At 47.1% G+C, this 26,500-nt stretch overlaps 1 protein-coding gene and 1 long non-coding RNA gene across 6 annotated transcripts; one reads left to right on the top strand and one right to left on the bottom strand.

Annotated features, from left to right (window-relative positions):
• Positions 1–636: 636 nt before the first annotated feature.
• On the bottom strand, positions 637–5,249 carry ITPRIPL1 (ITPRIP like 1). 5 transcript variants are annotated; one of them, XR_009616105.2, is made up of 3 exons: positions 5,017–5,249; positions 4,748–4,860; positions 637–1,258 (listed from the first exon to the last, which is right to left on the bottom strand). XR_009616105.2 is itself a non-coding variant. In XM_060653834.2 (2 exons), the coding sequence occupies exon 2, from the start codon at positions 3,889–3,891 to the stop codon at positions 2,248–2,250; it is 1,644 nt and encodes a 547-aa protein (XP_060509817.1). In that variant the 5' UTR covers positions 3,892–3,905; positions 5,017–5,249; the 3' UTR covers positions 2,209–2,247. The 5 variants fall into 5 exon arrangements, 4 of the variants coding, with proteins under 4 accessions (XP_060509817.1, XP_060509805.1, XP_060509810.1 ...); XM_060653834.2 differs by lacking the exons at positions 637–1,258; positions 4,748–4,860 and adding an exon at positions 2,209–3,905; XM_060653822.1 differs by lacking the exons at positions 637–1,258; positions 5,017–5,249 and adding an exon at positions 2,209–4,184 and having other exon boundaries at positions 4,748–4,859.
• Positions 4,796–24,429, top strand: LOC132691955 (uncharacterized). The gene is made up of 2 exons (XR_009616107.2): positions 4,796–4,877; positions 24,174–24,429. It is a non-coding gene; the product is annotated as an uncharacterized LOC132691955 (long non-coding RNA).
• Positions 24,430–26,500: the final 2,071 nt, after the last annotated feature.

Genomic DNA, 26,500 nt, shown 5'->3' with positions numbered 1-26,500 from the left:
AGGTAACTTAGCATTAAGAACAGTGCCTGGACCATTGGCAATGCTCAATGAACGTTAAGTATAACCATTACTAGAACTCCTGTTGTATCCTGGGTGCCGGCCAGGAATTGTTTTAGAATAAAGCTCAGCTTCCTAAATTATCTAGAGAAGTTTCCCCTTTCATTGTAAGAGTATTCCCAGAGCACAACAGCTCTGTTCTTTCCATTACTACTTGTTTTTTCTATACTCGTTCTTAACACCCTCTGCCCCACCCAAGCTTCGCTGACTGTTCCCTTTGTTGTCTTCTGTTCGCTCCTCTTTTCTTACCTCTTACTAGACTGGAAACCACAGAGCTCTAGAACATCATACTACCTTTCAACTTGACAGATTTGTGCCTCCTACAGCTTCTGCATGTTGTTTGCAGTCTTTTAAATTGGCTGATATTTTGGTTTGGGCACCATGAAAATGAATAACATTCTGAATTATTCTTTCCTGGCTACTGGCCATGCCACTGGGAAACCTCAGGGCAGACTGGTTCAAGGTGCATTGAGAAATAGCAGGATGTACTGGATGAAGCTATCAGGAGAACATGGACATGTTGGGAACAGGCATGTGAGAATACTGGTCTTCTGTGTGTGTTATTATGTAGATTCCAACTGACACACAAAATAACTTCCTTTATTGATTCAGAACTAAAACATCAACAAATTGTTTTCTAAACAAAAAGAATATGGATGTTTCTAAAACATCAAAATCCCAACGAGCATGGAACCAACCATCACTGCATCTTAGCTTGAAAGCAGTACCTGGCACGTATCAGCAGATAACACGGGAGCACAGCCATTAATGTGCGGTAGGAGCCTCAAATATTGACTTGCATCAGCTTCTGGGACATAAATTTGTAGTTTAATTTTGCCGTGGGAGGGGTGTGGATACAGCAAAAGCCTACCAGGCCAGCATCTAAAACCCCTGTGATCGAGTTAAATGTGCGGCCAGGTTCTCCTCCCCAGATCTTCCTGGCATGCAGGGAAGGAACAGCATTGTTATTTCCAAAACAACCACACCCACAACTACAGTCACTTTTCTTAAGCCTCCTCATCAGGATGCCCAGGTTTTTGAGAGACGGGAAAAATCCACCAATCGTATCTTCAGAATCACGACTTTGTTGGAGCTGGACTGCTCCACAGTCCCTTCCTGTCCGACCCTGGCAACGGGCCTGGATTGTGATGATCCTGCTTTGCAAAACCGCAAACATAGTTCAAAAAACTCCCTTTGTCATCTTTGAAAAGAGAATACAAAGGCATTAACAGACTGAGAAAAAGCACGGCTACACATGGGGGTTAAACCTTTTCATTTGACAAAACAAATGGCTCCCTTTAGAAACACTAATTGTTCATCTCAGAGCCACCCGCCCCCCACCCAGCCAAAAAAAAAAAAAGACTGTCCTCTGTAAGGGTTTTATAACATTGGTTTCAGGCTTGAGAAGCTTGTTAGATGCTGGCTATGTCATTAATTTTAGTAAATACACTAAATTTACTAAATTTACACAATTATGAAATAGATCACCATTGACTTAATATTTGTGAATCAGTGCTAATGAATTCTTTGGGTAGTAGTGGGAGTTTTCTTTCAGATTCATAAAAACAGCTGTATTATATTCTACTTCATATATTATATGAAAATAGGGCTAAATTAAGAAAGGGAAAACAAACATCTTGGTTATATCTTCAAATAGAGAAGGTCTGAAAAATTAGATCCTAACACACAAGCAATTGCCTTCACAGGTATTTAGGATAAAATGATGCGCTATCAGCTTGGATGTGAATTAAACTAACAGTTCAACCAGGAAACCAGGTTGCAAGGAATGTTGCTGGGAGTCATTCACAAAAAGGAATAAGCTGCGACGGAGGTATTCTCTGGTTCTCTTTCACTTCCAGTGTTGATACAAAACACAACTTCACAGGCCGCCTCTGGATTTCAACTCTAGCTGCAAGATCCTCCTATAACACCCGTTTCCCTGGGCCCTCTTTGGGTCATGCTAAAAGGCAGGAGAAGAAAACCTCAGAAGACACACTGTAGATCAGACCCTACAGGTTGGACCCCATCCTTATGAGCACTTCGGGTACCCCGTAAAGTGTCTTTATCTATCATAGCCCCCCCACTGGCAAGGTAAACATCACACATACCACTGACGTGTCCTGAAAAATAAACTCTTTGGCAGCCTGAGGATTCAGAAATACCTTCTCCCCTTTTTTAATGGCCTTTACATTAATGTGCCCCAGCCAATGGGGCACAGGGCAGCGTTTTCACTTGGGTCAGAAGGTTGTGGAATTCTTCCACTGCCTGTGAGTGTGCCATGGGGTTTAGCACCAGGTGTTGGAAGAGATTGACAGGCTCAGCATTCCGAAATGTCTTAGGGATCGGGATGGTCAGGGGCAGGAAGGCGTTACCAATGAGGAAATGATGGAGGGACCGTTGCTGGAGGCCACGGCCCAAGAACCAGAGGATGTCCTGGAGCCGCTGGGAGAGCATGCTGTGCTGCCAGTCTGTTAGGGGCAGCCGCAGCAACAGGTGCATGAGGGCCGTTTTGAAGTGGTAAGAGGTGAGGATAGGACGAGATGCTCCCTGGGGTAAGCTCTGAAGGTCCCGGAGACTTAAAATGATCTGGAGGCACTTGAGGTGGCAGGTGTTCTCCGGAGCAAAACGCCCTACCAGCTTCAGGAACAAGTGTTCACAGGCTGCAAAGGACTCAGGCCAGTCCACACTGGTGAGCTGTTCCTGGTCAGGAGCCTGACTCACCAAGTAGACCAACGTGTCTTCCCGTTGCACCCCCAGAACCAAGTGGATCGAGAGAAAGCGGCCTGAGCGGTAGTCCAGCCTGAGCTTGCAGGAGGTGGTAGACGGTGGGAGGCTGAGCTTAAAGTCATACTTGTGGGCCACAAGGGCCCAGGCATTGCCCATCATGTTCCGGAACCACTGTACTGTCTTGCACACGTCCAGGTGGGAGCCAGTGCAGAGAGCCACCTTGATGGTGCTGCTACACTTGCTTAGGAGAGCCGAGTGATCCCTGTGGTGGTGCACCAGGCACAGCACGTCCCCCAGAATCTTCTCACGTTTGCACACACATTCCGACTCTACCAGCACAGAGCCACAGCGGCGGCCTAGGGTCGGATCCCTCATCTCCAGCACAAACATAGTGCCCTGCGGAGGGACAATGGGCACCAGGATATCAAATTTCTGAGTCTCGTGAAGGGTTCCCCATTTCTCAAAGGCAGCCCCGATGCCCAGGCAGTCCTCCAGCTGTGGGTGAGCCTCCCGGCGGCTGAGCACCCGACAGGCCTCAATGAGGTCATCCACAAAGCTCTCTACGAATTCGCAGGTGCAGGACAGATCACGGGTGACATTCTGGACGTAGTGTTTGTAAAAGGATTCCAGGGCCTCCCTCGAGGGGAAGTCAGTAAGCCAGTTATAGGAGGTGACGGGCACAACACGGACTTCCTCCTCCTCCTCATCGCTGCTGGAATCAAAGGCCGGCTCATGCTGCATGTTCTGTCGCAGGAGCTCAAAGATGAGAAAAAGGCAGAAGAGGCCAGCATTCCACAGGTTTCCCAGCAGCCAGCCCAGTGGCCCCTCCTGGCCATCAGCCTGGAATGGCCACCCCATGTCTTGCTTCCCCAACACTAACTGGTCACTGGATGTGTCTCCTCTCCAGAAGTTCTCTGCCTTCTGCTTCTGCTCAGCTGCCCGCTTTCTCTCTTCAAACTCTAGCTCCAACTGGCGCATCTCCTCGCTCATCCGCTTCTCCAGCTGCCGACTTCTGGCTAGTGTGTCCAGGTCCATCCGGTCGCTGACCATCAAGGGGTGGTGAACAACATACATCACTGCCAGGAACAGAAGGCTTATCACAGCCATGGAGGCCTCTGCATCTGGAGAAGTTAGGAGGGTGGGAGTCAGTGGTGATCTTCGGGATTCATCTGCTCTCCAGTGCGTACTCCCCAGAGCCCTGGAACCCCAAATCCTGGAAGGTACTCAGGACAAACAGAAAGCTCACAGAGCTGAGCATGGACAGAGCAAGGGTCTGCCCAGGAGGTGGTCTGGGAGAAATGGGGTCAGCAAGATGTGCCACTCGGTCTTTCTGCTTTCCTTCCACATGGTGTGGGTGGTATTTAGGCTTCCAGAGTATGGACCCAGGACTGTTTTCATTCCTGTGTAGAATAGGGAGGGGGACCCTTGTGGTAGGGTGGCCTCACCCGATTCATCAGTCCACCGTGGGCACCAGGAAGGCACCGTGCCCTGCTGATCCCAGAGGGCCTTCCACTGGCAGAAAGTACTGATCTTCCTGGGCAACACCTTTCCAAATCTTGCCAGGCAGCCAACCCCAGGCCCCCAGCTGTAGCATCCCACTTCTGTGACTTCACAATCCTCATTCTGCTCACCCTGTGTCATCAGACCACTCAGCCTCTCCTCCCTCGTGCCCAGTGGGGCAACTGCCAGTGGGCACCAGGGAGGCACAGTCCTGCCATCCTCCTCTCCACTGATTCCTGCTGTGCTCTCTCTCTGAGGTCCTAAAGCTTATTATGCTGTATGCCCCTTCTTGGATGGGCCAGACGCAGAGGCAGGGAAGGCTCCACCTCTCAGCCCAGGAAAGTTCATGAAGAACCAGCTGCCCAAAGCCACTTGACAGTCAGCAGTCATCGGATCCTCTGCCTCCCACCCACCACGAGGCCGGAAGCTTCTTGCATTCACCCCCACAAATTACTGGGCTTACCGAGATTACGAGATTACGAAGGACTATGCCGTGTGGGCGCTGAAGCCAGGTGGAGGGACTCTCCTCCCTTTGGAACTTGGCCTTGCTTAGTCTCACTGCCCGCTCCAGGAGCTCTGTTAAAATTTACAAGGTACCGGGCTGGGTTGTGGTTCAAAGCAGGGTGCCCCCTCCCATTCATAACTTCCCCAAATTCCACGCCCAGAGATCCCTATTCCCATCCGCCTACCCTTCTGGGGGTTTCTCCCAGGACTTGGGGCCAGGTTACTCACCGTCGGTGTTAGCGGGAACACGGTCTTAAAGAGACAGTGCGGCCTGACCGCCCCCGCCTTTTTCCCGGCGGGGTGGGAGCTCCGTGTGCCTCGCCGGGGCCGCCCGGGGGAGTAGCCCCTCTCTCCTCTCCCGGGGAACGCACCATCTTGTCCGAGGGCCCGATTGCCAGTGCGCGGCCCGCCTGGGAGACCCCACCGCGCCGGGCGCCGCTCCGTGGGCGCCGCTCCGTGGGCGCGGGCCCCCGCACCGCGGATCCCGCCGTCCAGGCTCCGCCCCTCCCAAGCTCCTCCTACCCCAACCCCACCTCCCAGCGCGCAGCTGGAGCGCCGCCCTGGGGCCCCGGTGGCCCTGATCGCGTACGCGCGCCTTCTGTCCGCCGCTCCGACTCCCGCGGGGTCGTGTGCAGAGCGGAGGGGTTGTGGTCTCGGACTCACAGCCGAGGGGCGCGCACGCCCCTGGGGGTGGTACCAGGGGCAACTGCAGTGCCGGTTGCCGGCTTCACGCAGCTCAATTCGCCGAGGATATACTTACTGGGAATTTGGAACGCACCGTACATATACAGCGAAGAGGATCGTGGCATGACTAGGAATTGACGGGTGGGGGGGACAGTGCGCGTCATTCCCTCTTCGGGCTCGTCCTGCGCAAAACGGCACAGGAGCTGAGGTGTGTCGACAAGGTCCGTAAGGTGCCTCTCACCCCCAGCCCACGCCCAGGCTCAGGTGCCTTTCCCCACCTCCTTTCTCCTGTGGAGGTGGTTGTCATTAAAGGACCAGACAGAACGCAAAGACCTGGCTTGAGGCCTTACTTGTCACTCACTACGTAGGAGTAAGAATCCTAAACCTCCGGGGTAGCTCTGTTGATGAGATGGCGTATAAAGGAAAACTTCATGAAGTGTGGAAACTGGACAAGATTTATAATACACTGAGCTATCCCAACAGAAGGGATTTCCCAGAGAGGCTGAAGAACCCCCAGCCTTCCTGTCCTGCGTCAGCTAACCAAGGAGAAAAGGAAGTGATATCTTTCCATGCTTATTAACCAAAGTCCTTCTTCCGGAAGACAGTCAAGTTTCAGGCCTCCTTATCCAGTGGCAATGTAGAGGTGGCCCCAAACAACTTGGACAGTGCTTCCAAAAACACTTATTTCCCTGTGGAGGAGGAAAGACTGTCTTCTGGCTGACCATGACTGAAGTTCCAAAGTTAATTTTTCTAAACTTGAGGGCTACTACCAGTAAGCATTAGTGCTATCAGGCAGTGACAATGAAATTTTCTATTATTTTTTTATGACAACGTTGGGATGAAAAAAATACATTTCAGGGTGTGCGAAACAATGGTGGTTAAAGCCACATGTTTAAAAATGTGTCATGATCAAATAAGGGTTTGTTTCAAAAGTGATTGTCATGTCAGAAGACATTTGCTCGCTTGCGCTCATGAAGTTGGTTGCTATAGCAGACAAACTCCAAGCTGGAGAAATATTCATCCGTGTAAATATCACACTTAAAGCAGCAAGAAGCCCTCTAGCAGTGAACATTTCTTGGCCTGTTTTTGGTGACTTTTCTTCTTCAGCATAATGTGAAGTGATTGCTGGCTTAGTGGGATTAAAAGAAAATCGAGTCACTTGACACCTTGGCATTGATGCTAATTGGTGATTGTACACAAATGACATGAGGAAACTGGCAGTGGCCACTCATTTTAACAATTGAATTCCACTGTGGTGGGATTGACCCTTGTCAAGGAAGGAAACATGGTAGTTTCCCCCCCAAATAGTTTTATTTTTATCATTGGAAAATAAGACCTAGAACGTAAGTACCTTCATAACCTATGTACGATTCTGCCTCTTGGCCTGCAAAACCTAAAGTGTGTTTGAGACTATTAGTGTTTTGGGGGGCACCTGGCTGGCTCAGTTGGAGAAGTATGTGACTCTTGATCTCAGGGTCATGAGTTCGAGCCCCACATTGGGTGCAGGGATAACTTAAATAAACAAAAGTAAAAATAAAGACTATTAGTGTTTTGGTGAGAAGAGTTGCTCAAAGAATTGAGGATGTGGGTAGAAACGTCAATAATCAGTTTAGGGGCTCCTGGGTCGTTCAGTCAGTTAAGCATCCAACTCGTGATCTCAGCTCAGGTCTTGATCCCAGGGTCATGAGTTTGAGCCCCGTGTTGGGCTCTGTGCTGGGCATGAAGCCTACTTTAAAAAAAAAAGAAAAAGAAATCAATTTAAAAACAGGTCATATGATTCTGAGTGATTTTTCTTTGGCTTGATGAATCAGCAAATGTTACTAATACTGCTCAGTTATTGCTGTTTTTTGTTGTTGTTTGTTTGTTTGTTTGTTTTTGAGAGAGAGAGAGAATCCCAGCAGGGGCAGTCCCAAGATGGGCAGAGAGAGAAGTGGGGCTTAGCTGAAACGGGGCTCATGTTTTACCTGAAGGCAGACTCGTGTTCACCAGATGCAGGGCTTGAACTCACAAACCATGAGATCATGACTTGAACGGAAGTCAGATGCTCAACAGCTGAGGCACCCAGGCGCCTGAGTTGCTGCTGTTTATTCAGGAAGTCGATGCAGAGTTTGCAATTACTGAAGAATTAGACTTTATGAATAGTCTGCATGGGACAACTACAGGCAGGAATATTTCTTTAAAAAAAATTTTTTTAATCTCTATTTATTTTTGAGAGAGAGAGAGAGGAGAGACAGACTGCGACTGGGGGAGGAATGGAGAAAGAGGGAGACACAGGATCTGAAGCAGGCTCCAGGCTCTGAGCTGTCAGCACAGAGCCCAATGCGGGGCTTGAACTCATGAACTGTGAGATCATGACCTGAGCTGAAGTTGGACGCTTAACCAACTGAGCCACCCAGGTGCCCCAAGAATATTTCAAAGAAGCTGAGAAAACACTAATTCAGTACAACCTGACGTGGAATCTGTTAATATATGTTACAACTGATGGTAATAAAAAAACACGGAACAGAAAAAGGCTTAGATAGGCAAATTTACAAAGCTTGCGAAAATGTCAGGTGTTTCAAGCCTATGGTTATTCATCATATTATTCATTGGCAGGTACTTTGTGGAAAATATTCGAATCTGTCATGTATTTGTGAACCACTAGTGTCAATGGTAAACTTTGTTCATTCTCATGGACTTAAAAATCGTCAGTTCTGGGAAGTTCCATCAGAAACAGATACTGAGTATCTTGACTTGCCCTACCATCATTATCAGTTTACAATCTTTTCGAGCTTGGGGATGAGATTAAAATTTTTCTATGGGGCGCCTGGGTGGCGCAGTCGGTTAAGCGTCCGACTTCAGCCAGGTCACGATCTCGCGGTCCGTGAGTTCGAGCCCCGCGTCAGGCTCTGGGCCGATGGCTCGGAGCCTGGAGCCTGTTTCCGATTCTGTGTCTCCCTCTCTCTCTGCCCCTCCCCCGTTCATGCTCTGTCTCTCTCTGTCCCAAAAATAAAAAAAAAAAAAAAAAAAAAAGTTGAAAAAAAAAAAAAATTTTTTTTCTAAACAAGGGGTACCTGGGTGGCTCAGTCGGCTTAAGCATCCGACTTTGGCTCAGGTCATGATCTCACAGTTGGTGGGTTCAAGCCCTGCATCAGGCTCCGTGCTGACAGTGCAGAGCCTGCTTAGGATTCTCTTTCTCCCTCTCTCTGCCTCTGCCCCTCCCCCGCTCATGTTTCTCTCTCTCTCTCTCTCTCTCTCTCTCTCAAAATAAACTTAAAAAAAACACATTTTTTTCTTTTTTTTTTTTTTTTTTTTTTTTTTTAAATTTCTTTTTCAACGTTTTTTATTTATTTTTGGGACAGAGAGAGACAGAGCATGAACGGGGGAGGGTCAGAGAGAGAGGGAGACACAGAATCAGAAGCAGGCTCCAGGCTCTGAGCCATCAGCCCAGAGCCCGACGCGGGGCTCGAACTCACGGACCGCGAGATCGCGACCTGGCTGAAGTCGGACGCTTAACCGACTGCGCCACCCAGGCGCCCCAACACATTTTTTTTCTAAACAAGAACTGCCCTCAGCTAGTCTTATCAAACACTGAACGACTTTGGAAATCAGCTTTTTGTTGTAGATTTGAGACTGCTTCTTAATGAAGTCAACATAAATTTACAAGTCAAAATGGCATTTACATATGAAATTTATTCTCGGACCAAATCATTTTAACAAACAGTCACAAGTAATACCAAGCTGTTTTTTACACTTCCAGCGCTGTCAAAAGATTAAACAAGAAGCAAGATGCCCATTCCTACCTAAATTTATAGCAGATATATTTTCTGAGCTCAAACTACAGTTCCAGCAGAGTTAGTCAGACATCAGTGCAAGTGGAAAGAATACTTCTATATTTCAAAATCCATTTAACTTTGCAATTGAGGATCTTCCACATAATATTCAATTAGAAGTCATTAATCTGGGGGGCACCTGGGTGGCTTAGTTGGTTAAGCTTCCAACTTCAGCTCAGGTCATGATCTTGCCATTGGTGAGTTCAACCCCGCCTCCGGCTCTGTGCTGACAGCTCAGAGCCTGGAGCCTGCTTCAGATTCTGTGTCTCCCTCTCTCTCTGCTCTTCACCCACTCACACACTGTCTCTCTCTCTCAAAAATAAGTAAACATTAAAAAAAATTTTTTTAAAGAAGTGATTAACTGGGGGGTGCCTGGGTGGCTCAGTGGTTAAGTGTCTGATTCTTGATCTTGGCTCAGGTCATGATCTCACAGTTCATGAGACTGAGCCCCGGATCCAGCTTTGCACTAACAGTGTGGAGACTGCTTGGGATTCTCACTCTCCCTCCTTCCCTCCTTCTCTCTTCCCTACCCCACTCATGCTCTCTCTCTCTCTCTCTCAAAATAAATAAACATTTAAGAAAAAGAATTGATTAATCTGTAGTGTAATGACATACTAAAAAGGCAAGTAAGAATCTAATATAAGAATGAATACTTTCAATTTAATATGAATACATTCATATTAATTCATAATATGAATATGTTTAATATGAATATGTTCAAATTAATATTTAATATGTTGTGGATTAATATATCAATTTTTGTTAACTATTGAAAAACATCTTCAAAGAGGCAATACGTAATATCTCATTACATATCAGCATTAACAGATGAACATTTGCAATCAATTTGGATGATAGGAAACATACACTTTGAGCCCTAATTAAGTGCCATGTTATTTCCAAAAAATAAAGGAATTCCATTCTTTTCGTTAGTAGCCCCATATTACAAAAAAAATGCACTTGATTATTATTGTACTTTGAATTTTGTCAATAGAATTTTGTGGCAATGTATTTTCTCTCTTGTTATGTAAACGCCTACATAACATCCTTGATTCTGCCTCTTGGCTGGCAAACACTAAAACGTTTACTATCTAGATGGCCATTTACAGAAAAAGTCAACTGTCCTTTACTCTTTTTTTTAATGTTTATTGATTCATTTTGAGAGACAGCACGCGAGCAGAGTGCAAGCAGGGAAGGGGCAGAGAGGGAGAGAGAGAATCCCAAGCAGGCTCCATGCTGTCAGCACAGAGCCAAATATGGGGCTCAAACCCACTACCGTGAGATCATAACCTGAGCTGAAACCAAGAGTTGTATGCTCTACCGACTGAGCCACCCAGGTACCCCTGTCCTTTGCTTTTAAGTAGCAAAACGTGCACATTTCCCCAAAAATTCATTTTTAAAGTTTTGTCTTTTTGTAAAAATGACACGTTCATTGTAAACATGCATATTCTATAGGAGGAATAGGAAAAGAAGCTACCCTCATCCCACACTACTCAAAGTGTTACAGATTTGGGGAGTACCTTCTAGGCACGATTTGTGCCAGTATTTCCAAAAATTTGCCCCTTGGAACACTAGTGGCTCAAGTTGACCCTCATCAAAAAGATTTGTATGATGTTTCTTAGTATCATTTTAAAAACTCATAAACACAAAAAAAAAATTGTGAAAAATTTGGAAAATACAGAAAAGTTAAAAAAAAAAAAAAAAACATTAAAATAAAATCACCCTGAGCCTGGGTGGCTCACTCGGTTAAGCATCTGACTTTGGCTCAGGTCACGATCTCAAGGTCAGTGAGTTCCAGCCCTGCATAGGGCTCTGTGCTGACAGCTCAGAGCCTGGAGCCTGCTTCAGATTCTTTGTCTCCCTCTCTCTCTGCCCCATCCCCGCTTGTGCTCTGTCTCTCTCTGGCTCTCAAAAATGAATAAATGTTAAAAAAAAATTTTTTTTTTTTTAATCACCCTTCATCCTTTGGTATCAGTTAGGATCCCCAGCAGGATTTGATTGCATACTTATGCTGGGTAATTGAGGAGGGTTTAATCAGGGAACAAGAGTTTCAGGGTTTGGGGAAAACTGCAAGGGATGATTATGGTTCCTGGAGCCAGTCCAACAGGGAGCCTCTCTCTGGGTAAGGGTGAGGCGGAGGGGGAGTGATTTGTTACCAAAACTTAAGAGGGTAACTATGTGGAGAGGATGTCTGATAAGAAAATGTGGTCTTCAGTTGAGAGGATGAAGTCAACCCTGTGGGGCACCACAGGAAGAGAGCTGAGTTCTCTCAAAACTCATTTCCTGGGGCGCCTGGGTGGCTCAGTCGGTTGAGCGTCCGACTTCGGCTCAGGTCATGATCTCACGGTCTGTGAGTTCGAGCCCCGCGTCAGGCTCTGTGCTGACAGCTCAGAGCCTGGAGCCTGTTTCGGATTCTGTGTCTCCCTCTCTCTCTGCCCCTCCCCCCTGTTCACGCTCTGTCTCTCTCTGTCTCAAAAATAAATAAACGTTAAAAAAAAAATTAAAAAAAAAAAAAAACTCATTTCCTGCTGATGCCTCCCGTTGGCCAAAACCAATTGAACAAGGGAACAAGGGAGCCTTTTGATTCCATCCTTCTGGGTCAGTGCATGCCCTGGGGCACAGAGCAGGAATGAGAAAGAGGGGGGTCTGCAGGAGCAAAGAGAGAATATACACAATGTCACAGTCAAAGGTACCCAAACCCAACGAGCAACAGTCTGTGAGCTCAAACTCAGAGATGAAGCTGCCTTAGCTACATACAAACACATTTGAATCCCACATTTAGATCCACTGCGCTGTTCTCTAAAAAGAAACAGGATTCCTTGGAGGGTGATGACACAACACGTCAAGACATCCAAAAAGTCAGGTGAGCCTATAACATCTTGCTGAGGTTAGAAAATGAGAAGCCCAGGGGCGCCTGGGTGGCTCAGTCGATTAAGCATCTGACTTTGGCTCAGGTCATGATCTCACGGTTTGTGAGTTCGAGCCCCGCGTCGGGCTCTGTGCTGACAGCTCAGAGCCTGGAACCTGCTTCTGATTCTGTGTCTCCCTCTCTCTCTGTCCCTCCCCTGCTCATGCTCTGTCTCTGTCTCAGAAATAAATAAATATTAAAAAAAAAGAAAATGAGAAGCCCACTCAGACCTGTCTCAGGTGATGTTAGAAAAGGTATGAAGAGGCCACACAGAGAGAACTTCCACTGCTAGTGTGAATGGCAGATGACACATGAAAAAATGTTAATTATTGGCATAACTTGAGCCATGGATCTGTGAAAATACTTTTTAAGTGATATAAAGTTTTTGGAAAAGATTGTTGTGATGCACCCATCTGTTTTCAATATTTTTACCAAAATTAAATCACTATATAAGTCTTAGACTCATGTTTTGGTCATTACACAATAAACCTATAAAAATTTAGGAATATGCTGTATGTATAAAAAATAGAATGTGTAAGTCCACATTAAAGTGGGAAATAGACAAGGGGCGCCTGGGTGGCTCAGTCAGTTGAGCATCTGACTTTGGCCCAGGTCATGATCTCACGTTCATGGGTCTGAGCCTAGCAACGTGCTCTGTGCTGACAGCTCCGAGCCTAGAGCCTGCTTCAGATTCTGTGTCTCCCTCTCTCTCTGCCCTTCCCCTACTCATTCTCTGTCTCTCTCTCTCTCTCTTAAAAATAAACATTAAAAAAAATTTTTTTTTATAAAGTGGGAAATAGACCATTGTCTGGTAAGTGAACAAAAAAGCAGCTTACAAAAGCATGCTGTGGTTTAATCCCTTGCGTGTGTATTACATGCCTAAGAAAAAGTTTCAAAGGGTGGATTCCAAAATAACTTACAGTGATCCTCTGAGGATGGAGAAATTGATTACAAGTGACTTTTACCTCTCTCTATGCCTTTTTTGAGCTATATAACAACGAACAGGTAGTATTTTCACATTGTAAAAATACCGTTCAGACAGTGCCCAGTTAATGAATGAATGGGATCTGTGCTCAAAGATCTGGCGTGTCTTAGTTGAATAGAGCTCAACTTGCAGTTTCTAAAGAAGCAGGGGCTCCCACGCTGACGTGTTTAACCCAGGATCCGATTTGTGCTCGGGCGGCGTCCTCGCGGTTCCGGAGACCCGGCAAGGGGCTTCCTCGCCCGGTCAATTCACTGGGCGCCACGAGCGCCCTCTCCGAAACCGGAACAGCGCCGCAGCCACCGTAACTGTCCCCGCAGCCGCCAAGGCGCAGCCATGCTCCCGCCGCCTTTCCGCCCTCTCCAGGCTCTCAGCCCCACCCCCTGCCCCATCCAATCCCCCGCGACACATCGGTTAGAGCGAGCGACTTTGGGGGTCACAATGGTTGCCATTGTGGCGCGGGCGCATGGTTGCCAGACCCTGGAGAGCCTATGAAAGAGGATCTGGGCCAGCACTTCGCTCCATGTCACATGCAGATGGGTGATAAGTGGGTAGATGCCGTAGATGGAGAGAAGGTATATTAGTTTCCTGGGGCTGCCACACATTTTTGGTGGCTTAATACAATAATACAATAAAAAAAATGATCCACTCTGGGGCACCTGGGTGGCTCAGTCGGTTACAGCTTTGGCTCAGGTCATGATCTCACCATTCCTGAGTCTGAGCCCCACACTGGGCTCAGCCCTGACAGCCAGCCGAGCCTGCTTGGGATTCTGCCTCCCTCTCTCCCTGCCCATCCCCTGTTGCTCTCACTCTTTTTCAAACATAAATGAACATCGGAAAAAAAAAAAATTATCCACTCACAGTTCTGGAGGCCAGAAGTCCAAACTGAAGGCACTGGCGGGGCCATGCTTCCTCTGAAGGGTCTAGAGAAGAAGCCTTCCTTGCCTCGGGGTTTCTTACTTTGTAGTGGGATCATTCTGATCTGCAACTCCATCTTTATATCTCCTTCTGTGTCCCCTTCTCTGTCTCCTACAAGGAGGCTGTCTTTGGATATAGGCACCAACCTAATGCAGTATGGTCTCATTTTTATCTTTACCTTAATCACACCTGCAAAGACCCTATTTTCAAATAAGGTCTCATTCCTAGGTTCTGGGTGGACGTGAATCTTCTGGGCGGTGGGGACACTATTTAACTCAGTACAGACATGTACTATCTGTATAGGTCTACACAGATAGATGGATTAAAAGGCAGACCCTGGATTGGGGGTGGTATGAGAGGCTGAATTGTGTCCCCCTAAAACTCTATGTTGAAGACCTAACCCTCAGTATCTCAGAATGCAACTCTATTTGGAAATAGGATCCTTGCAGATCGACGATCATGTTAAGATGAGGTCATCAGGGTAGGTCCTAATCCAGTATGACTGGTGTCTTTATAAAAAGGGAACCACCTCACACCCTTAGGATGGCTACCATAAGAAGCAAGAGAGAGAGAGAGAGAGAGAGAGAGAGAGAGAGGGAATTATAAGTGTTGGTGAGGATGTGGAGAAACTGGAACCCCTCTACACTGTTGGCAAGAATGTAAAAGGATGCAACCACCGTGGAAAACAATGGAAGTTCCTCAAAAAAATTACAAATAGAACAACCAGATGATCCAGCAATTCCACTTCCGGGTCGGTACCCCAAAGAAGTGAAAGCAAGGTCTTGAAGGGATATTTGTATACCCATGTTCATTATAGCATTGTTCTCAATAGCCAAAGGGCAGAAGCAAACTATGTGTCCATTTGGAACAGTCATACAAAATTATCTTGACCCAGAGTGGAGGGCTGAGAGATCCATGGGCAAGCCCTGGCTCTGCCACCTGCTTGTTCTGTAACGTGGGCAAGTCACTTCCTGTCACTCTGGTCCTGGGCTCCTGATGTGTAAACACTGGGCCTGAATGGACCTCTTCCAGCTGGCATAGCTTTCATCTATTGAAAACAATGGCCCCAGTGTACCAGCCAGGCAAGAGCATGCCTTTCGTGCCTCAGACTCATTCAGCCTCAAGAACTGCGGGGGCCAGTTCCCCCAGGGTGGCCCGGGGACACTGATGTCAGATCTGTGATGTCAGCACCACACACTGGCTAAAAGGACCCATGCCCCCAGTCTCTCTCAAGTTGTAACCAAATGGTTGACTGAAAAGACACCAGAGGCTGAGATGAGGGTCCCTTCTCTGCTTTCCTACATATGATGCAATCAACCTTGTGCCTGGCACCCACCAAGCAGGCCTTGCCCTCACCCCATCTGCCTCCCAGAGCACATGCGTTCCTCCTCACTCAGCCAACCCAGAGTCCCTGAGGCTCCTAGCTAGGCTGGAACTGGCCTCAGTTTGGCCTCCCAGAGTACGGCCTCCTCCTGCTCTGTCTTCTCTTGTTCTCAAGGATGGCCCCGCTTGTCAGAGCCCTGCTCTCCCTGGTTCCCAATCTGCCATTCTGCCCTGGACTGTGGACTGATGCCTGACTTGGTCCTGAATGTTAACACATGGCATTTGCAAGGACATTCCCTTACACCTAGGCACTAGCTAGATTCTAATTTCTCTCTACAAAGGGTATCTGCAAAAAAAAATTTTTTTCCCATCTTGGGTTATTTACTTGAAAAAATATATATATATCTGGTTGGTGACATTTTCTCAGACTCTAAAATTGTAACACACATGTTATAGTAATTATATGAATCTTTATGGGACCACAGGAAGTGAATACTAAGGTTGGGCTGTCCTGGCAAATCCAGGTGAATGGTCAACGGGACTATGATCTCAACAGTGGAATTCCTTGCTGATCCCCAAACCCTGGACTTTGCCCCATCCCCTATTCACTTACTTCCCAAAAACTCCCTCTCCTGTCTTCTGGGTCTAAGTGTCTCCTCGGTGAGTGTCTCCCAGCACCCAGCCCTCGAAACAAGCAGGCGTCACATTTTAGGGAATGAATCGATGGCTTTGGACAACTACTCTCCCCAATCCAGTCAGTGTCCCTTTCTTGTCTTTTTTACCCCATCAGACACTCCACTCCAGCGAGGCCTTTGGCTTCTGTCCTCAAAGTGCATTGTTATAGCACTCCTTGCTATGAAGGAGACACAAATTATCTGAGTTGGGAAAGAAGGAGGAGAGGGGGAAGAGGGACATAGAAAGGTTAGAGGCTAGGGTGAGTCCTGATGGAGGGGCCCATCATTGCTCTACCTAAAACCCCCAGAGGGGGCCAAAGGGGAAAAAAATCATTTCCCCCCTACCCTTCTAAGTTCTCTGTGCGGGACCTTGTAATAAGACAGATTAACAAGAGAAAGAATTACATAATTGTATTAACATGCATACTTCATGTATGCATTAGGAGACACCTAGGAAAAAATGAGTAACTCTCCAAGATGGCTTAGAACTCAGGCTTAGGGGCACCTGGGTGGCTCAGTCAGTTGAGCATCCAACTCCTGATTTCAGTTCGGGTCATGATCTTATAGTTCATGGGATCGAGCCCCACATCAGGCTCTGCAAGCTCTCTCTCTCTCACTCTCTGCTCCTCCCCCACTCACTCACTCTCTTAAAAATAAACATTAAAAAAAGAACAACAACTCAGGCTTAAATACCACTTATCAGACAAAAGAAAGAAGGGTGTGGCAGAGGCCAGTTATGGGAGATGACCAGGAAGAGTACAGAAAACAAGAGTGAGGTTTGTTCTGCATTTAAGTGCCTTCTTCATTAGTAAGAGTTTATGTTAATTAAAAGCAATTTTTAAAATTTTTATTCATTTTTGAGAGGGGAGAGGGGCAGAGAAAGGGGGGGGGGGGACACAGAATCTGAAGCAGGCTCTGGGCTCCAAGCTGTCAGCACAGAGGCCAACGTGGGGCTCGAACCCATGAACCGTGAGATCATGACCTGAGCTGAAGTCGGACACTTAACTGACTGAGCCACCCAGCCTCCTCAAGAGTATATTTTAAAGTCATTCTTCTCTTCCTGGTTCAGAGAGGGAGATGCCTTTATAAGTGGAGTTTTCTTTTATATAGATTTCTCTTACAAAAGGGAAACTTTGACTCTATTTTCAGAGCTTCTCCTTTGCCTGCTATTTCTCAAAAATTATCAGCTCAAAATTTTCCTAATGCCAAAGATATCCTAACGTATATTTTTGGGTGGTACTTTCTGGTCTTCTATGGAGTGAAGGGGATCCTGATAGTTTGAACATAAGAGAGCTGGAGAGGGGCTGCACAAGATCTCTGCTGTGTGTAAAGAGACCTGGGGACTGCTCCAGCAAGCTTCCACGGGCCCTCAAAGGAGTGGAAGTGGCAGAGGGCATGCAAGAAGGTAGACCTCTGGAGCCCAGAGCTGTACTTGGGACCTGCATGAGCCAGCAGATGGGAGCAGAGGGCCAAGGAGTGAGTTTCTTCCAAGAACTTGGGTGCAGCCTTGGAGAAAGGGGTTGTGGGAAGTATAATAAAAAACAAAATGTTCTTCCAACCCAGAACACCTCTCCACAAAGGTATTAGGACAAAAAAAACCCAGTTTTGTTATTAAATAAGCATTAAATCAGTGAAGGAAATCAGAATGTCACCCCAAAACATACTTTTAACATAAAAATTACGTTGAGCTGAAGGCAATTAAGAAGCAAAAAATGCAGTAAAATCTCTCTCTACACTTCCCCCTTTCTGACTAAAGGCAGGACATAAACTCCCCCCTTACTGAGGACAGACTTATCAGCCCAGAGACAGCACCAGAGGAACCTGCAAGCACACCTCACTTCATGAGTTTCCTCCTGTACATTTACCTTCATTAGCTTCCTCCTGCCCTTGGAAGCTTAAAAATGCTTTCCTTTGGGGGCGATTGGGTGGCTTAGCTGGTTAAGCATCTGACTCTTGATTTCAGCTCAAGTCATGATCTCACAGTTCATGAAATCAAGCCCCATGTCGGGCTCTGCACTGACAGTGGAGATCCTGCTGGGTATTCTCTCTCTCTCTGCTTCTCTCTGTCTCTGAAAACAAAACAAAAACCTGCTTTCCTTTGTCCTGTCATTTCTCCACAAATTGTTCTTTATTGAAGGTGCTTCATAAGCTAGAGTTCTAAGCCTCCACTTCGAGTTACTCTTTGTGTACGTTTCTTCAACTATACAAATTAAGAAACTTTTTGTTTTGTTAGCATCCCATTTGAAAAATCCAAGAGGGGTAGAAGTAAAATTTTGCCTGCCCTACCCCAGAATGTGCGCTACCTCCCTTGACGTTTGAATTTTTTTTTTTTAAGTAGGCTCCATGCCCAGGGTAGGGCTTGAACTAGACAACTGCCCCGCCCCCCCACCCCCCAATCAAGAATGCCAGTCAGGTGTCCCAATGTTTGCATTTCATAAAGATAGCTCCCAGGCCCCTGATGAAACATTCCTGAGCTGTGAGACTGGCCAGAGTACTAGTGGCTTGGTCATTAAAAAGATTTACGTACAGGGGTGCCTGGGTGGCTCATTCAGTTACGTGTCCACCTTTGGCTCAGGTCATGATCTTGTGGTTCATGAGTTCAAGCCCAGCATCAGGCTCTCTGCTGTCAGCACAGAGCCCGCTTCAGATCCTCTGTCCACCCCCCCCCAACCCTGCTCTCTGCCCCTCCCCTGCTCATGTTCTCTCTCTCAAAAATAAACATTAAAAAAAAATTTATGTACACTGAAGAGGACAGAGAAAGACATTCTGAAAAGAAAGGGAGTGGGAGAAGTCTCTCATCAACAAGGAGAATTAAGCCTCTTATTTGTAATTTGTGTCTGGCCTTATGGGGTCCTGACTGAGCCGACCGACACTTGCCTGGGCTTGTCCTGAATTGACCAGGGTAATTTCTGCCACATAATGGGATGGAAACTTAAGCCAGGAATTCAATGTAAGTGGAGACATTTTTTTTAAGTGGATTTTATTTTTGCACCTCTGAATTCCTGCTGTACACCGTTTAAAGCATTTGAAGCTAAATGAGGTTTAATTCTCACAAAAGTACACGGCTTCTGACTGGGAAGAGGTATGGGAGCTACCTCTCAGGGAGATAAGTAGACACCTGCCTTCGCTCTGACACCTGGGCAGAGGACACGGCCCAGCAAGTGGCAGTCACATTCCTGTCCCTGCACACACCCGCCAGTCACACCTTGGGCAGGAGCCCTGCCTAATACCTTGGCTCCCACTGCTTCTTGGCTAAAGTCCAGGTGCCCACCCTGACTCAGGCCCCGGCGATGTATCCTAGTCCATCCTGACCCCTGGGCCACTCTGAGTTCCTTTTGGTTCCTTGAGAGCACCAGGCTGTTCCCTCTGGTGAAATCCTGCTTACCTACCAGGTGCAGCTGGAAGGACATGGCCTCTGGGGGCCTTCTGTGACTCTCCCAGGACTGGGTTAGGTGCCCCCATCACGTGCCATCCCTTCCATCACCCCCTGAGAGAAGCTCTTTCTGTCCATCTCTGCTGCCTAACAAAATGGGCACCAATTAGAGCTGAACGAATGGATGGTGGGCAGGTGGGTGGCCGGGGCCTCTCTCACCCAGGGCAGCCCACACCTGGTTGTCTCTCATGCCCAGTAGCGTGCAGTGAGGTCTACCTGATGAGAAGGAGGGGCTAGGCAGGGTCCGGGAGCTGATCTGTGTATGTTGTATCCAGCATACTCTGCTTGGCTTCCTGGGCCAGTGCATTCTGTCAGATGCAGAGCTGCTTCTTGGCTCACGTGGGGAAAAGGATGGATGGACAGACAAAAGGACAGAGGGACAAGTTGGGGGGGTATGCATCAGGGCCACAACCTCCATCCCGGGGGCTCCCTGTATCTTTCCGCTCTTCTTATCTGCCCTGGCGGGGATGGCCAGGCCAGGCCAGTGACTGGAAGGGTGACTAGGAGAGTGCTTGACTCACCCTGGGCCTATCCAGCATGACAGAGCCCAGAACCTGGGCACAATTAAAAAAAAAATTTTTTTTTTTTAACATTTATTCATTTTCGAGAGGCAGAGCACAAATGGGGGAGGGGCAGAGAGAGAGGGAGACGCAGAATCCGAAGCAGGCTCCAGGCTCCGAGCTGTCAGCACACAGCCCGACGCAGGGCTCGAACCCACGGACTGTGGGATCGTGACCTGAGCCAAAGTCGGACGCTCCACTGACTGAGCCACCCAGGCACCCCTGGGCACAATTTTAGAGCCACGGGGGAGAGGCAGGATGGCCTGTGGGAACCAAACACGGCACCCAGCCACACAGCCCTTAGAGCTATGTGTGCACACATGTGCACACATGCACTTGATATGTCCGTGAGCATGTACCCCTGGTCCTTCCTCCCCCCCACCCCCCTGTCTGCTCACACCTGGTGCCCATCTAAGTTTGTAGCTGGCGGCATGTATATCTGGGTCCAGCTATGTGTCTCCAAGCATGCGTGTGGACGGACACACAAGTCTGAGGGGCAGGAACCAGGCAGAGTCCCACTCTCAGGCCAGCCTGCGTAAGGGTAGATGTTTGCCTGACCCCAGCATGTCTCCATCTGCAACTGATCCTCACAGAGTACAGACAGCTCAGCTGTTGACAGTTACAGAAATGTCAGATCAGCTTTAGGCTGGGTTTTGAAGAGAGATATGGCCCTGGAAAGAGCCAAATTCAGTTTGCTTAATAGTAAACTGAAACACGAACAGGGTCTTCTAGGTAAGGACTGGACCATTAGGACCTGAGTCTTTGACAGAGGTCTCACGTGTTGTCAGCACCTGCGCTCCCTCCATTAATTACTTGTGGAGACACTGTTGTATTAGGCAGGACTTACTGTAGGCAACTTGAGTTCGTCTCAGTAGGTGAAGGGGTAAGTAAGGCAGGGCTTACTCCATTAATTTTGACTAAAATGGTCCCTTTTGGATAGAATTAGCACTCTATAGGGAAGGAGAAACTTTTCCTTTTACACTCTTATGTTCTGTACCCAAGTCCTGCAAATTAAACTAACAAAAGACAGATTAGTAAGAGAAAAGGTATGTAAGTTTTATTGTATGTGCATGGGGGCTTCACAGAAAAGAAGTGAAAAACCCAAAGAAGCTGTTAGATTCTGGCACTTGATATACTATTTTAAAAAAGGGATAAGTTATGGAAAAGAGACAAGACAAAGGAAAGGGGGGATGGCTCCTAGGGGCTGTAAATTGTGGGGAGGTGACTAGGAAATAATTGTGGGCAGACCAGGGTTGTTTAGGAAGATCTGTTCTGCAGACTCCTCTCTGCAATCTCCAGTCTTGTTATGGGAGAGGGAACACTTTTACAAATGGAAATTTACGTTCTGTGTTTTGGCAGAAAGGGTTAGAGCAGAGTTTTTTTTTTTTTTTAATGTTTATTTATTTTTGAGACAGAGAGAGACAGAGCATGAGCAGGGAAGGGGCAGAGAGAGAGGGAGACACAGAATCTGAAGCAGGCTGCAGGCTCTGAGCTGTCAGCACAGAGCCCGACGCAGGGCTCGAACTCACGAACTATGAGATCATGACCTGAGCTGAAGTCGGACGCTCAACCGACTGAGCCACCCAGGCGCCCCTAGAGCGGAGAGTTCTACCTGTGTCCACTGTTTCTCAATTGCCTTCAGCTCTAAATAATCCTTATGCCAAACTGGCATATTTTGGGGTGGCATGTTCTGGACCCCTTCAACCGCATTAGCTGAACAGAGCATCGCAAACCTACATACTTTTGGCACTTTGTTTTTATATGGTATAGAGAGGCTAAGTACATTCAGGTCTGTTAATAAGCATGAAAAACTGTACTATAAGCAAACACGTTTCTGTTCATAAAATTTGCTAGTTTACTCATACAGAATGCTGGCATGTGACAGTTCACTACTGTCTACTATTTTCTCTGTAAGAGAAAGGCTACAAACAGTTAAAAATCATAACTAGTACATATAGTTAAAACTACTAGAAATAATAAGGATGAAGAAAAACGACCGCGCATGAAGAGTATGCAAGAAAAGTAGGATATATTTATCGATAAGGAAAGGTATGAAGTTTGAAGGATGTGTTTTTGTTCTGGGAAAAAGAGAGGTATTTTATTTTAAAATAGAATGACTGGTTGCTCCAGAATGAAAAGAGGAAAATGTAGAAAAATAGACAAATACTTGAATGAATATAGGAAAACTGTAAAAGGTTTGCAGAAAATAGACCTTATCTCATGTAGTCAAGCTGAATAAGACTTGAATGGATTTGTTTCAAGGTCTTAAAAAAAAAAAAAAAAGAGCTTTAACCACAAAAATACACTGGTGCAAATACATTTGGTTTTCTCTCTGTTAGAATGACGATGTTTCCTTAGAATATCATTCTGCTCTTAAGAGATTGTAAAAGCTTTCTTCTGAACCTTTTGAGTCATCTGCCTAGGACACCAAGATCTTAATCAGAATAATTTCAGGTGCTTTACGCTAACCTTTATCATATCTTTGACTATTTAAGAGAACCAAGACTTCCCACATTGAAAAGGGCTAACGTGTTTTACATTTTTGACAATTTCATCTTCCCCAAATCAAGTCCTAAATGAAGTTTGTTTGACCTCAGACTAACTTTGGAATTTCCTAGAGAGTTCCTGGAAAATCTCAAAGGCTCTGTTCTTTCACTTTGTAGACAAACAGATGTTCGAGTAATTAGGTTTCTTTGATTTGTTAAATTGCATAAAAGGGCGTTGTCAAATAGAAGTTTTAACCTTTCTAGATTTGCTTGGGTAAATATTATTAATGTAAATATTTTGGAAATTGTATAACATTTACAAAAATTTGTCAATACCTTTGCTAACCATGGTATGGCCTAATATAATGCCATTAGTCCAAATCCTGGTTATTTTTGTTATGTGTCACAGATGCAATGGCATGTTCTTATCAAATGAACTCTCACGATCTTTAGAAGTCAACAGGTTCATTGAACTCCTAACCCAGGATCAAATGGAACAAGAATTGATTACATGGGGGGCACCTGGGTGGCTCAGTCAGTTAAGCATCTCTTTTTTTTTCCTTAAGGTTATTTATTTATTTATTTTGAGAGAGAAGAAAGGGAGAAGGGGAAGCCCAAGCAGGGCTCTGTGCTGTCAGGGCGGAGCCCGATCTCACGAGCTATCAGATCATGACCTGAGCCGGATGCTTAACCATCTGAGCCACTCAGGTGCCCCAAACATTTGACTTTTGATCTTAGCTCAGGTCTTGATCTCAGGGTCATGAGTTCAAGCCCCAAACTGGGCTCCTCGCTGGGTGTGAAGGCTACTTAAAAAAAAAATAAATTGATTAAATGGAACTGAGTTAACAGATTAAAGGATGATTATGGCTATTTTTTAGAACACTGCTAATGCTTTAATGTTCTCTTTTCCAGACATAAGGAATCCCTTTCACTTAAACTGTCTATAACTTACAATAGTTAAGTAGATTATACTTTTGTAAGATAAAGCACTTACCTTTTCTCCCTCTCTGATCCCTTGAGAATTTGGAAACTCTTATTGAATATTCTTATTTCTATGGCAATATAATTACTTGAATAAGTTCAATAAGAACCTGTTCTTGTAACAGGACATAATTGGTTAGATTTGGATAACATTAGTTAAATATCCAAGGTTTTGAGTGAATGTCATATTTCAGAATGATGCAGAGAATCAGATAGGTAGGACCATACGGTTCTAAGAAACCAGGTTTAACTTTATAGAGCCAATGCTTACAAGGTGTTCTGGGAAAAATCATCCTGATACCTGGCTTACAGGGTTCCCAGTCTTCTCCCATTCCCCTGACTTGGCATCACTGAAAGCTAAACCTGCCTTCTTCCAGAAGCCTGCAAGCTAAAGGTGGGGAATTTGACATAAACGTCAAAGAAATCACCATCGTGCCTGCTGCTGAGAAACTTCACCAGATCACCCCGTACCATCACCAAAGACATTCAGACTGAAGATCAGGGAGTTTCTTGGATTGCCAGTCCTGTCCTCAAGCCCAACATCTGGAAAATCTCAACTGGCAGATCTCTGGACTCAGAAACTGGGTTTCCAACCATTAACTTTTTTTCCTTTTATTTTTATAGAAATTCCTCTCAGTAAATGCCTGAATGCACACCCCATCCAGCACATACCCTCTACCCCTAACTCCAAATAGATGGTACAGCCGATCCTTAATGAGCAAAAGGCAACCAAGTAAGAACACGGACTTCTTTTCAGGGGAAAGAAGAATGTCACTCCTTTCCTTGGACGAGAGGGGGATTGATAAAGAGTCTCTCTCTGACCAAATTTGAATCAGGCTCCTCTGAGCTCTTTCCAACAAGGCCTTGACTTTTGGACTTCCGTGTTCATCTTTGCATTGTCTAATTTCATAAGCACTCTCCTAAGTTCGTTTAGCCAGAATCTCCAGCTTCCGTGTCTGGTTGATCTCAATAGCTGATCAGGTTTCTCAGCCTCCACCCACCCCCCCCCACCCCCAGATGATGTCTGATTATCTTGGCCTGCTGCCTTCAGCAAGAGTCCTGTTAGGTAGGTTAGCCAGGATCCCACTGACCCCTGCTGTTTCCTCTTAGTTATTTTCCATCCCCTGATCCCTACCCCGCTCCTTGGCTATAAATTCCCCCTTGCCCATGCTGCATTCAGAGTTGAATCCATTCTGTCTCCCCCAGTGCAAGACCCCATTACAGTGGTCCTGATACCCATTGCCCTGGTCCCCCCCCCCTTGAGTAAAGTTGGCCTTACTGTTCTTTAACAAGTGTCATGAAGAATCTTCTCTTTAGCACACTCCTCCTTCCCTCTGAGGGAGAGAGCCTAGCCCCTATGGCTCTTCCTCCTCCATTCCTGGGAAGGACCTAGGTGCCCCTGCCTGAGGAATATGCTCCTGATCATCTCCTACTCAGGGTTCCCCTGTCTGCTATCTTATTCCCAGTGTGGGTCCCTAGGGCTCCTTCTAGAGACACGCCAGTGTTTGGGCTCTGGCCCCAGGACATTGTGGCTCTCTGTGCCCTGGCCACATTTCTTTAGGCCCTGGGCCCCTCAGTCGGCTGTCCCCACGTGCTACATGCAGCCCTTGCCAGAGGCTGCTGTCTAGCACTGGCTGAGAGCCTGGCAGGACTGAGCACGCCAGAGCCCAGGGGCTCAGAGACACTGGCCTGGCCTGACAGATGTCCATACTCTCAAGTCCTATCTCCTGTCCCTGAGTCCCTTTGGGCGAGTTAGAGCCGGCTGCTAGGTCCAGGTCATTGCTTGGTGTCTCCTGGGGCACTTGCCCTGGGGGCTTCTCCTATTTGCCCTGAGACTGCTTCCCTGGGAGTGGTCCCAGGCCTTCTGGAGGGTGGGAGTCATAGGTATGCCCTCCCCTCACTGACAGCAGTGAAGGCAGACCAGGGGCCATGTGTATACTTTTGTTGGTCATCCCGTCTGCCTGTGGGAGGGGCGTGTAGGCAGGGAGACAGGCTCCCTGGGGCAGGTGAGGGGCATCTGACTTCACATCTCCTGGTCTTTGCCCTCATGGACAAGTGGCCTGGAATGGGGATACGGTTGGCACTGCTCATAGAGTCTGACCAGGCCTGGGGCAGAAAGCGGGAGGCTCATGCTTGTGACCTTTCTCACCCTGCAGGGTTGATGGACACTGACCAACTGATCTCCACAGAAAGATCAGTGCCTCTGCAGCCTCTTGATGTTGCAGGACCACTCTGGGTACATTCTCATGACCTCATGGCCATCAAGAGGCCCAGCTAACAGGGACAGATGGCCACCTCACCTACTGTAGGAAGTCGGCGGCCTGGCAGCCCACGACAGAATGGCTTCTGGCCTCTGTCTGCCAAGTGATGGCCGCCCAGGTCAAGCCCTGAGGTCAGCAAAGGGACACCAGGGCTGCCCTCCACACCACCCTCAGCAGGTTGGCCAACACTCTACAAAAGTCGCTGGCTTTCCCTCCCGCCCCGGCAGATGGGCTCAGTATTCACTTTCCTCCGTCTTGGTGACCAAAGGCCCCCTACTGGCATCTTGTTCAAGAAGTGTCCTAGCTTTTGAGATGCTCTGTTCCTGGTGCAGGCCCACCCCAGATGTGCAGGGACACTCCAAGTTCCTTGTCTGGCTGGAAGGCTAAGGGAAAAAAACGGGAATCTGTTCTCTTTGGGGGACGTGCTTGTGGCCTCGGCACCTGCTGAGTGTTCAGAACGTTCCCTTTGTTACCCTTCATTAATCCTTCCCTCAGTCCTCCCCAGTGCCAGACAACAGGGAAGGAAACCTATTCCAACTCTAAGCCAGAGGCCTTAAATTCCAATGCAGGGAAAACAGCTAAGCATTAGTGAATGTCACAGCCTCAGGGAATACACTTGGACCTCTTGTTTTCTCACCTTGGATAGACACAAGGATATCTGGCTCTCTCGGCCCTGGGCTCTTCCTTCAT

Source organism: Panthera onca, chromosome A3 (assembly GCF_046562875.1).
Source record: "Panthera onca isolate mPanOnc1 chromosome A3, mPanOnc1 haplotype 2, whole genome shotgun sequence".
Lineage (NCBI taxonomy): Eukaryota > Metazoa > Chordata > Mammalia > Carnivora > Felidae > Panthera > Panthera onca.
Note: the sequence above shows the minus strand (reverse complement) of the source record. Positions and strands in the feature narration are given on the sequence as shown.

What these genes read in the sequence shown, in the direction of transcription:
- ITPRIPL1 (XM_060653813.3), bottom strand. Translation starts at nt 4,425, where the DNA reads ATGACACAGGGTGAGCAGAATGAGGATTGTGAAGTCACAGAAGTGGGA. An exon ending in ACGGTGGACTGATGAATCGG is followed by an intron (nt 3,906 to 4,229) that starts GTGAGGCCACCC and finishes TAACTTCTCCAG; the next exon opens with ATGCAGAGGCCTCCATGGCT.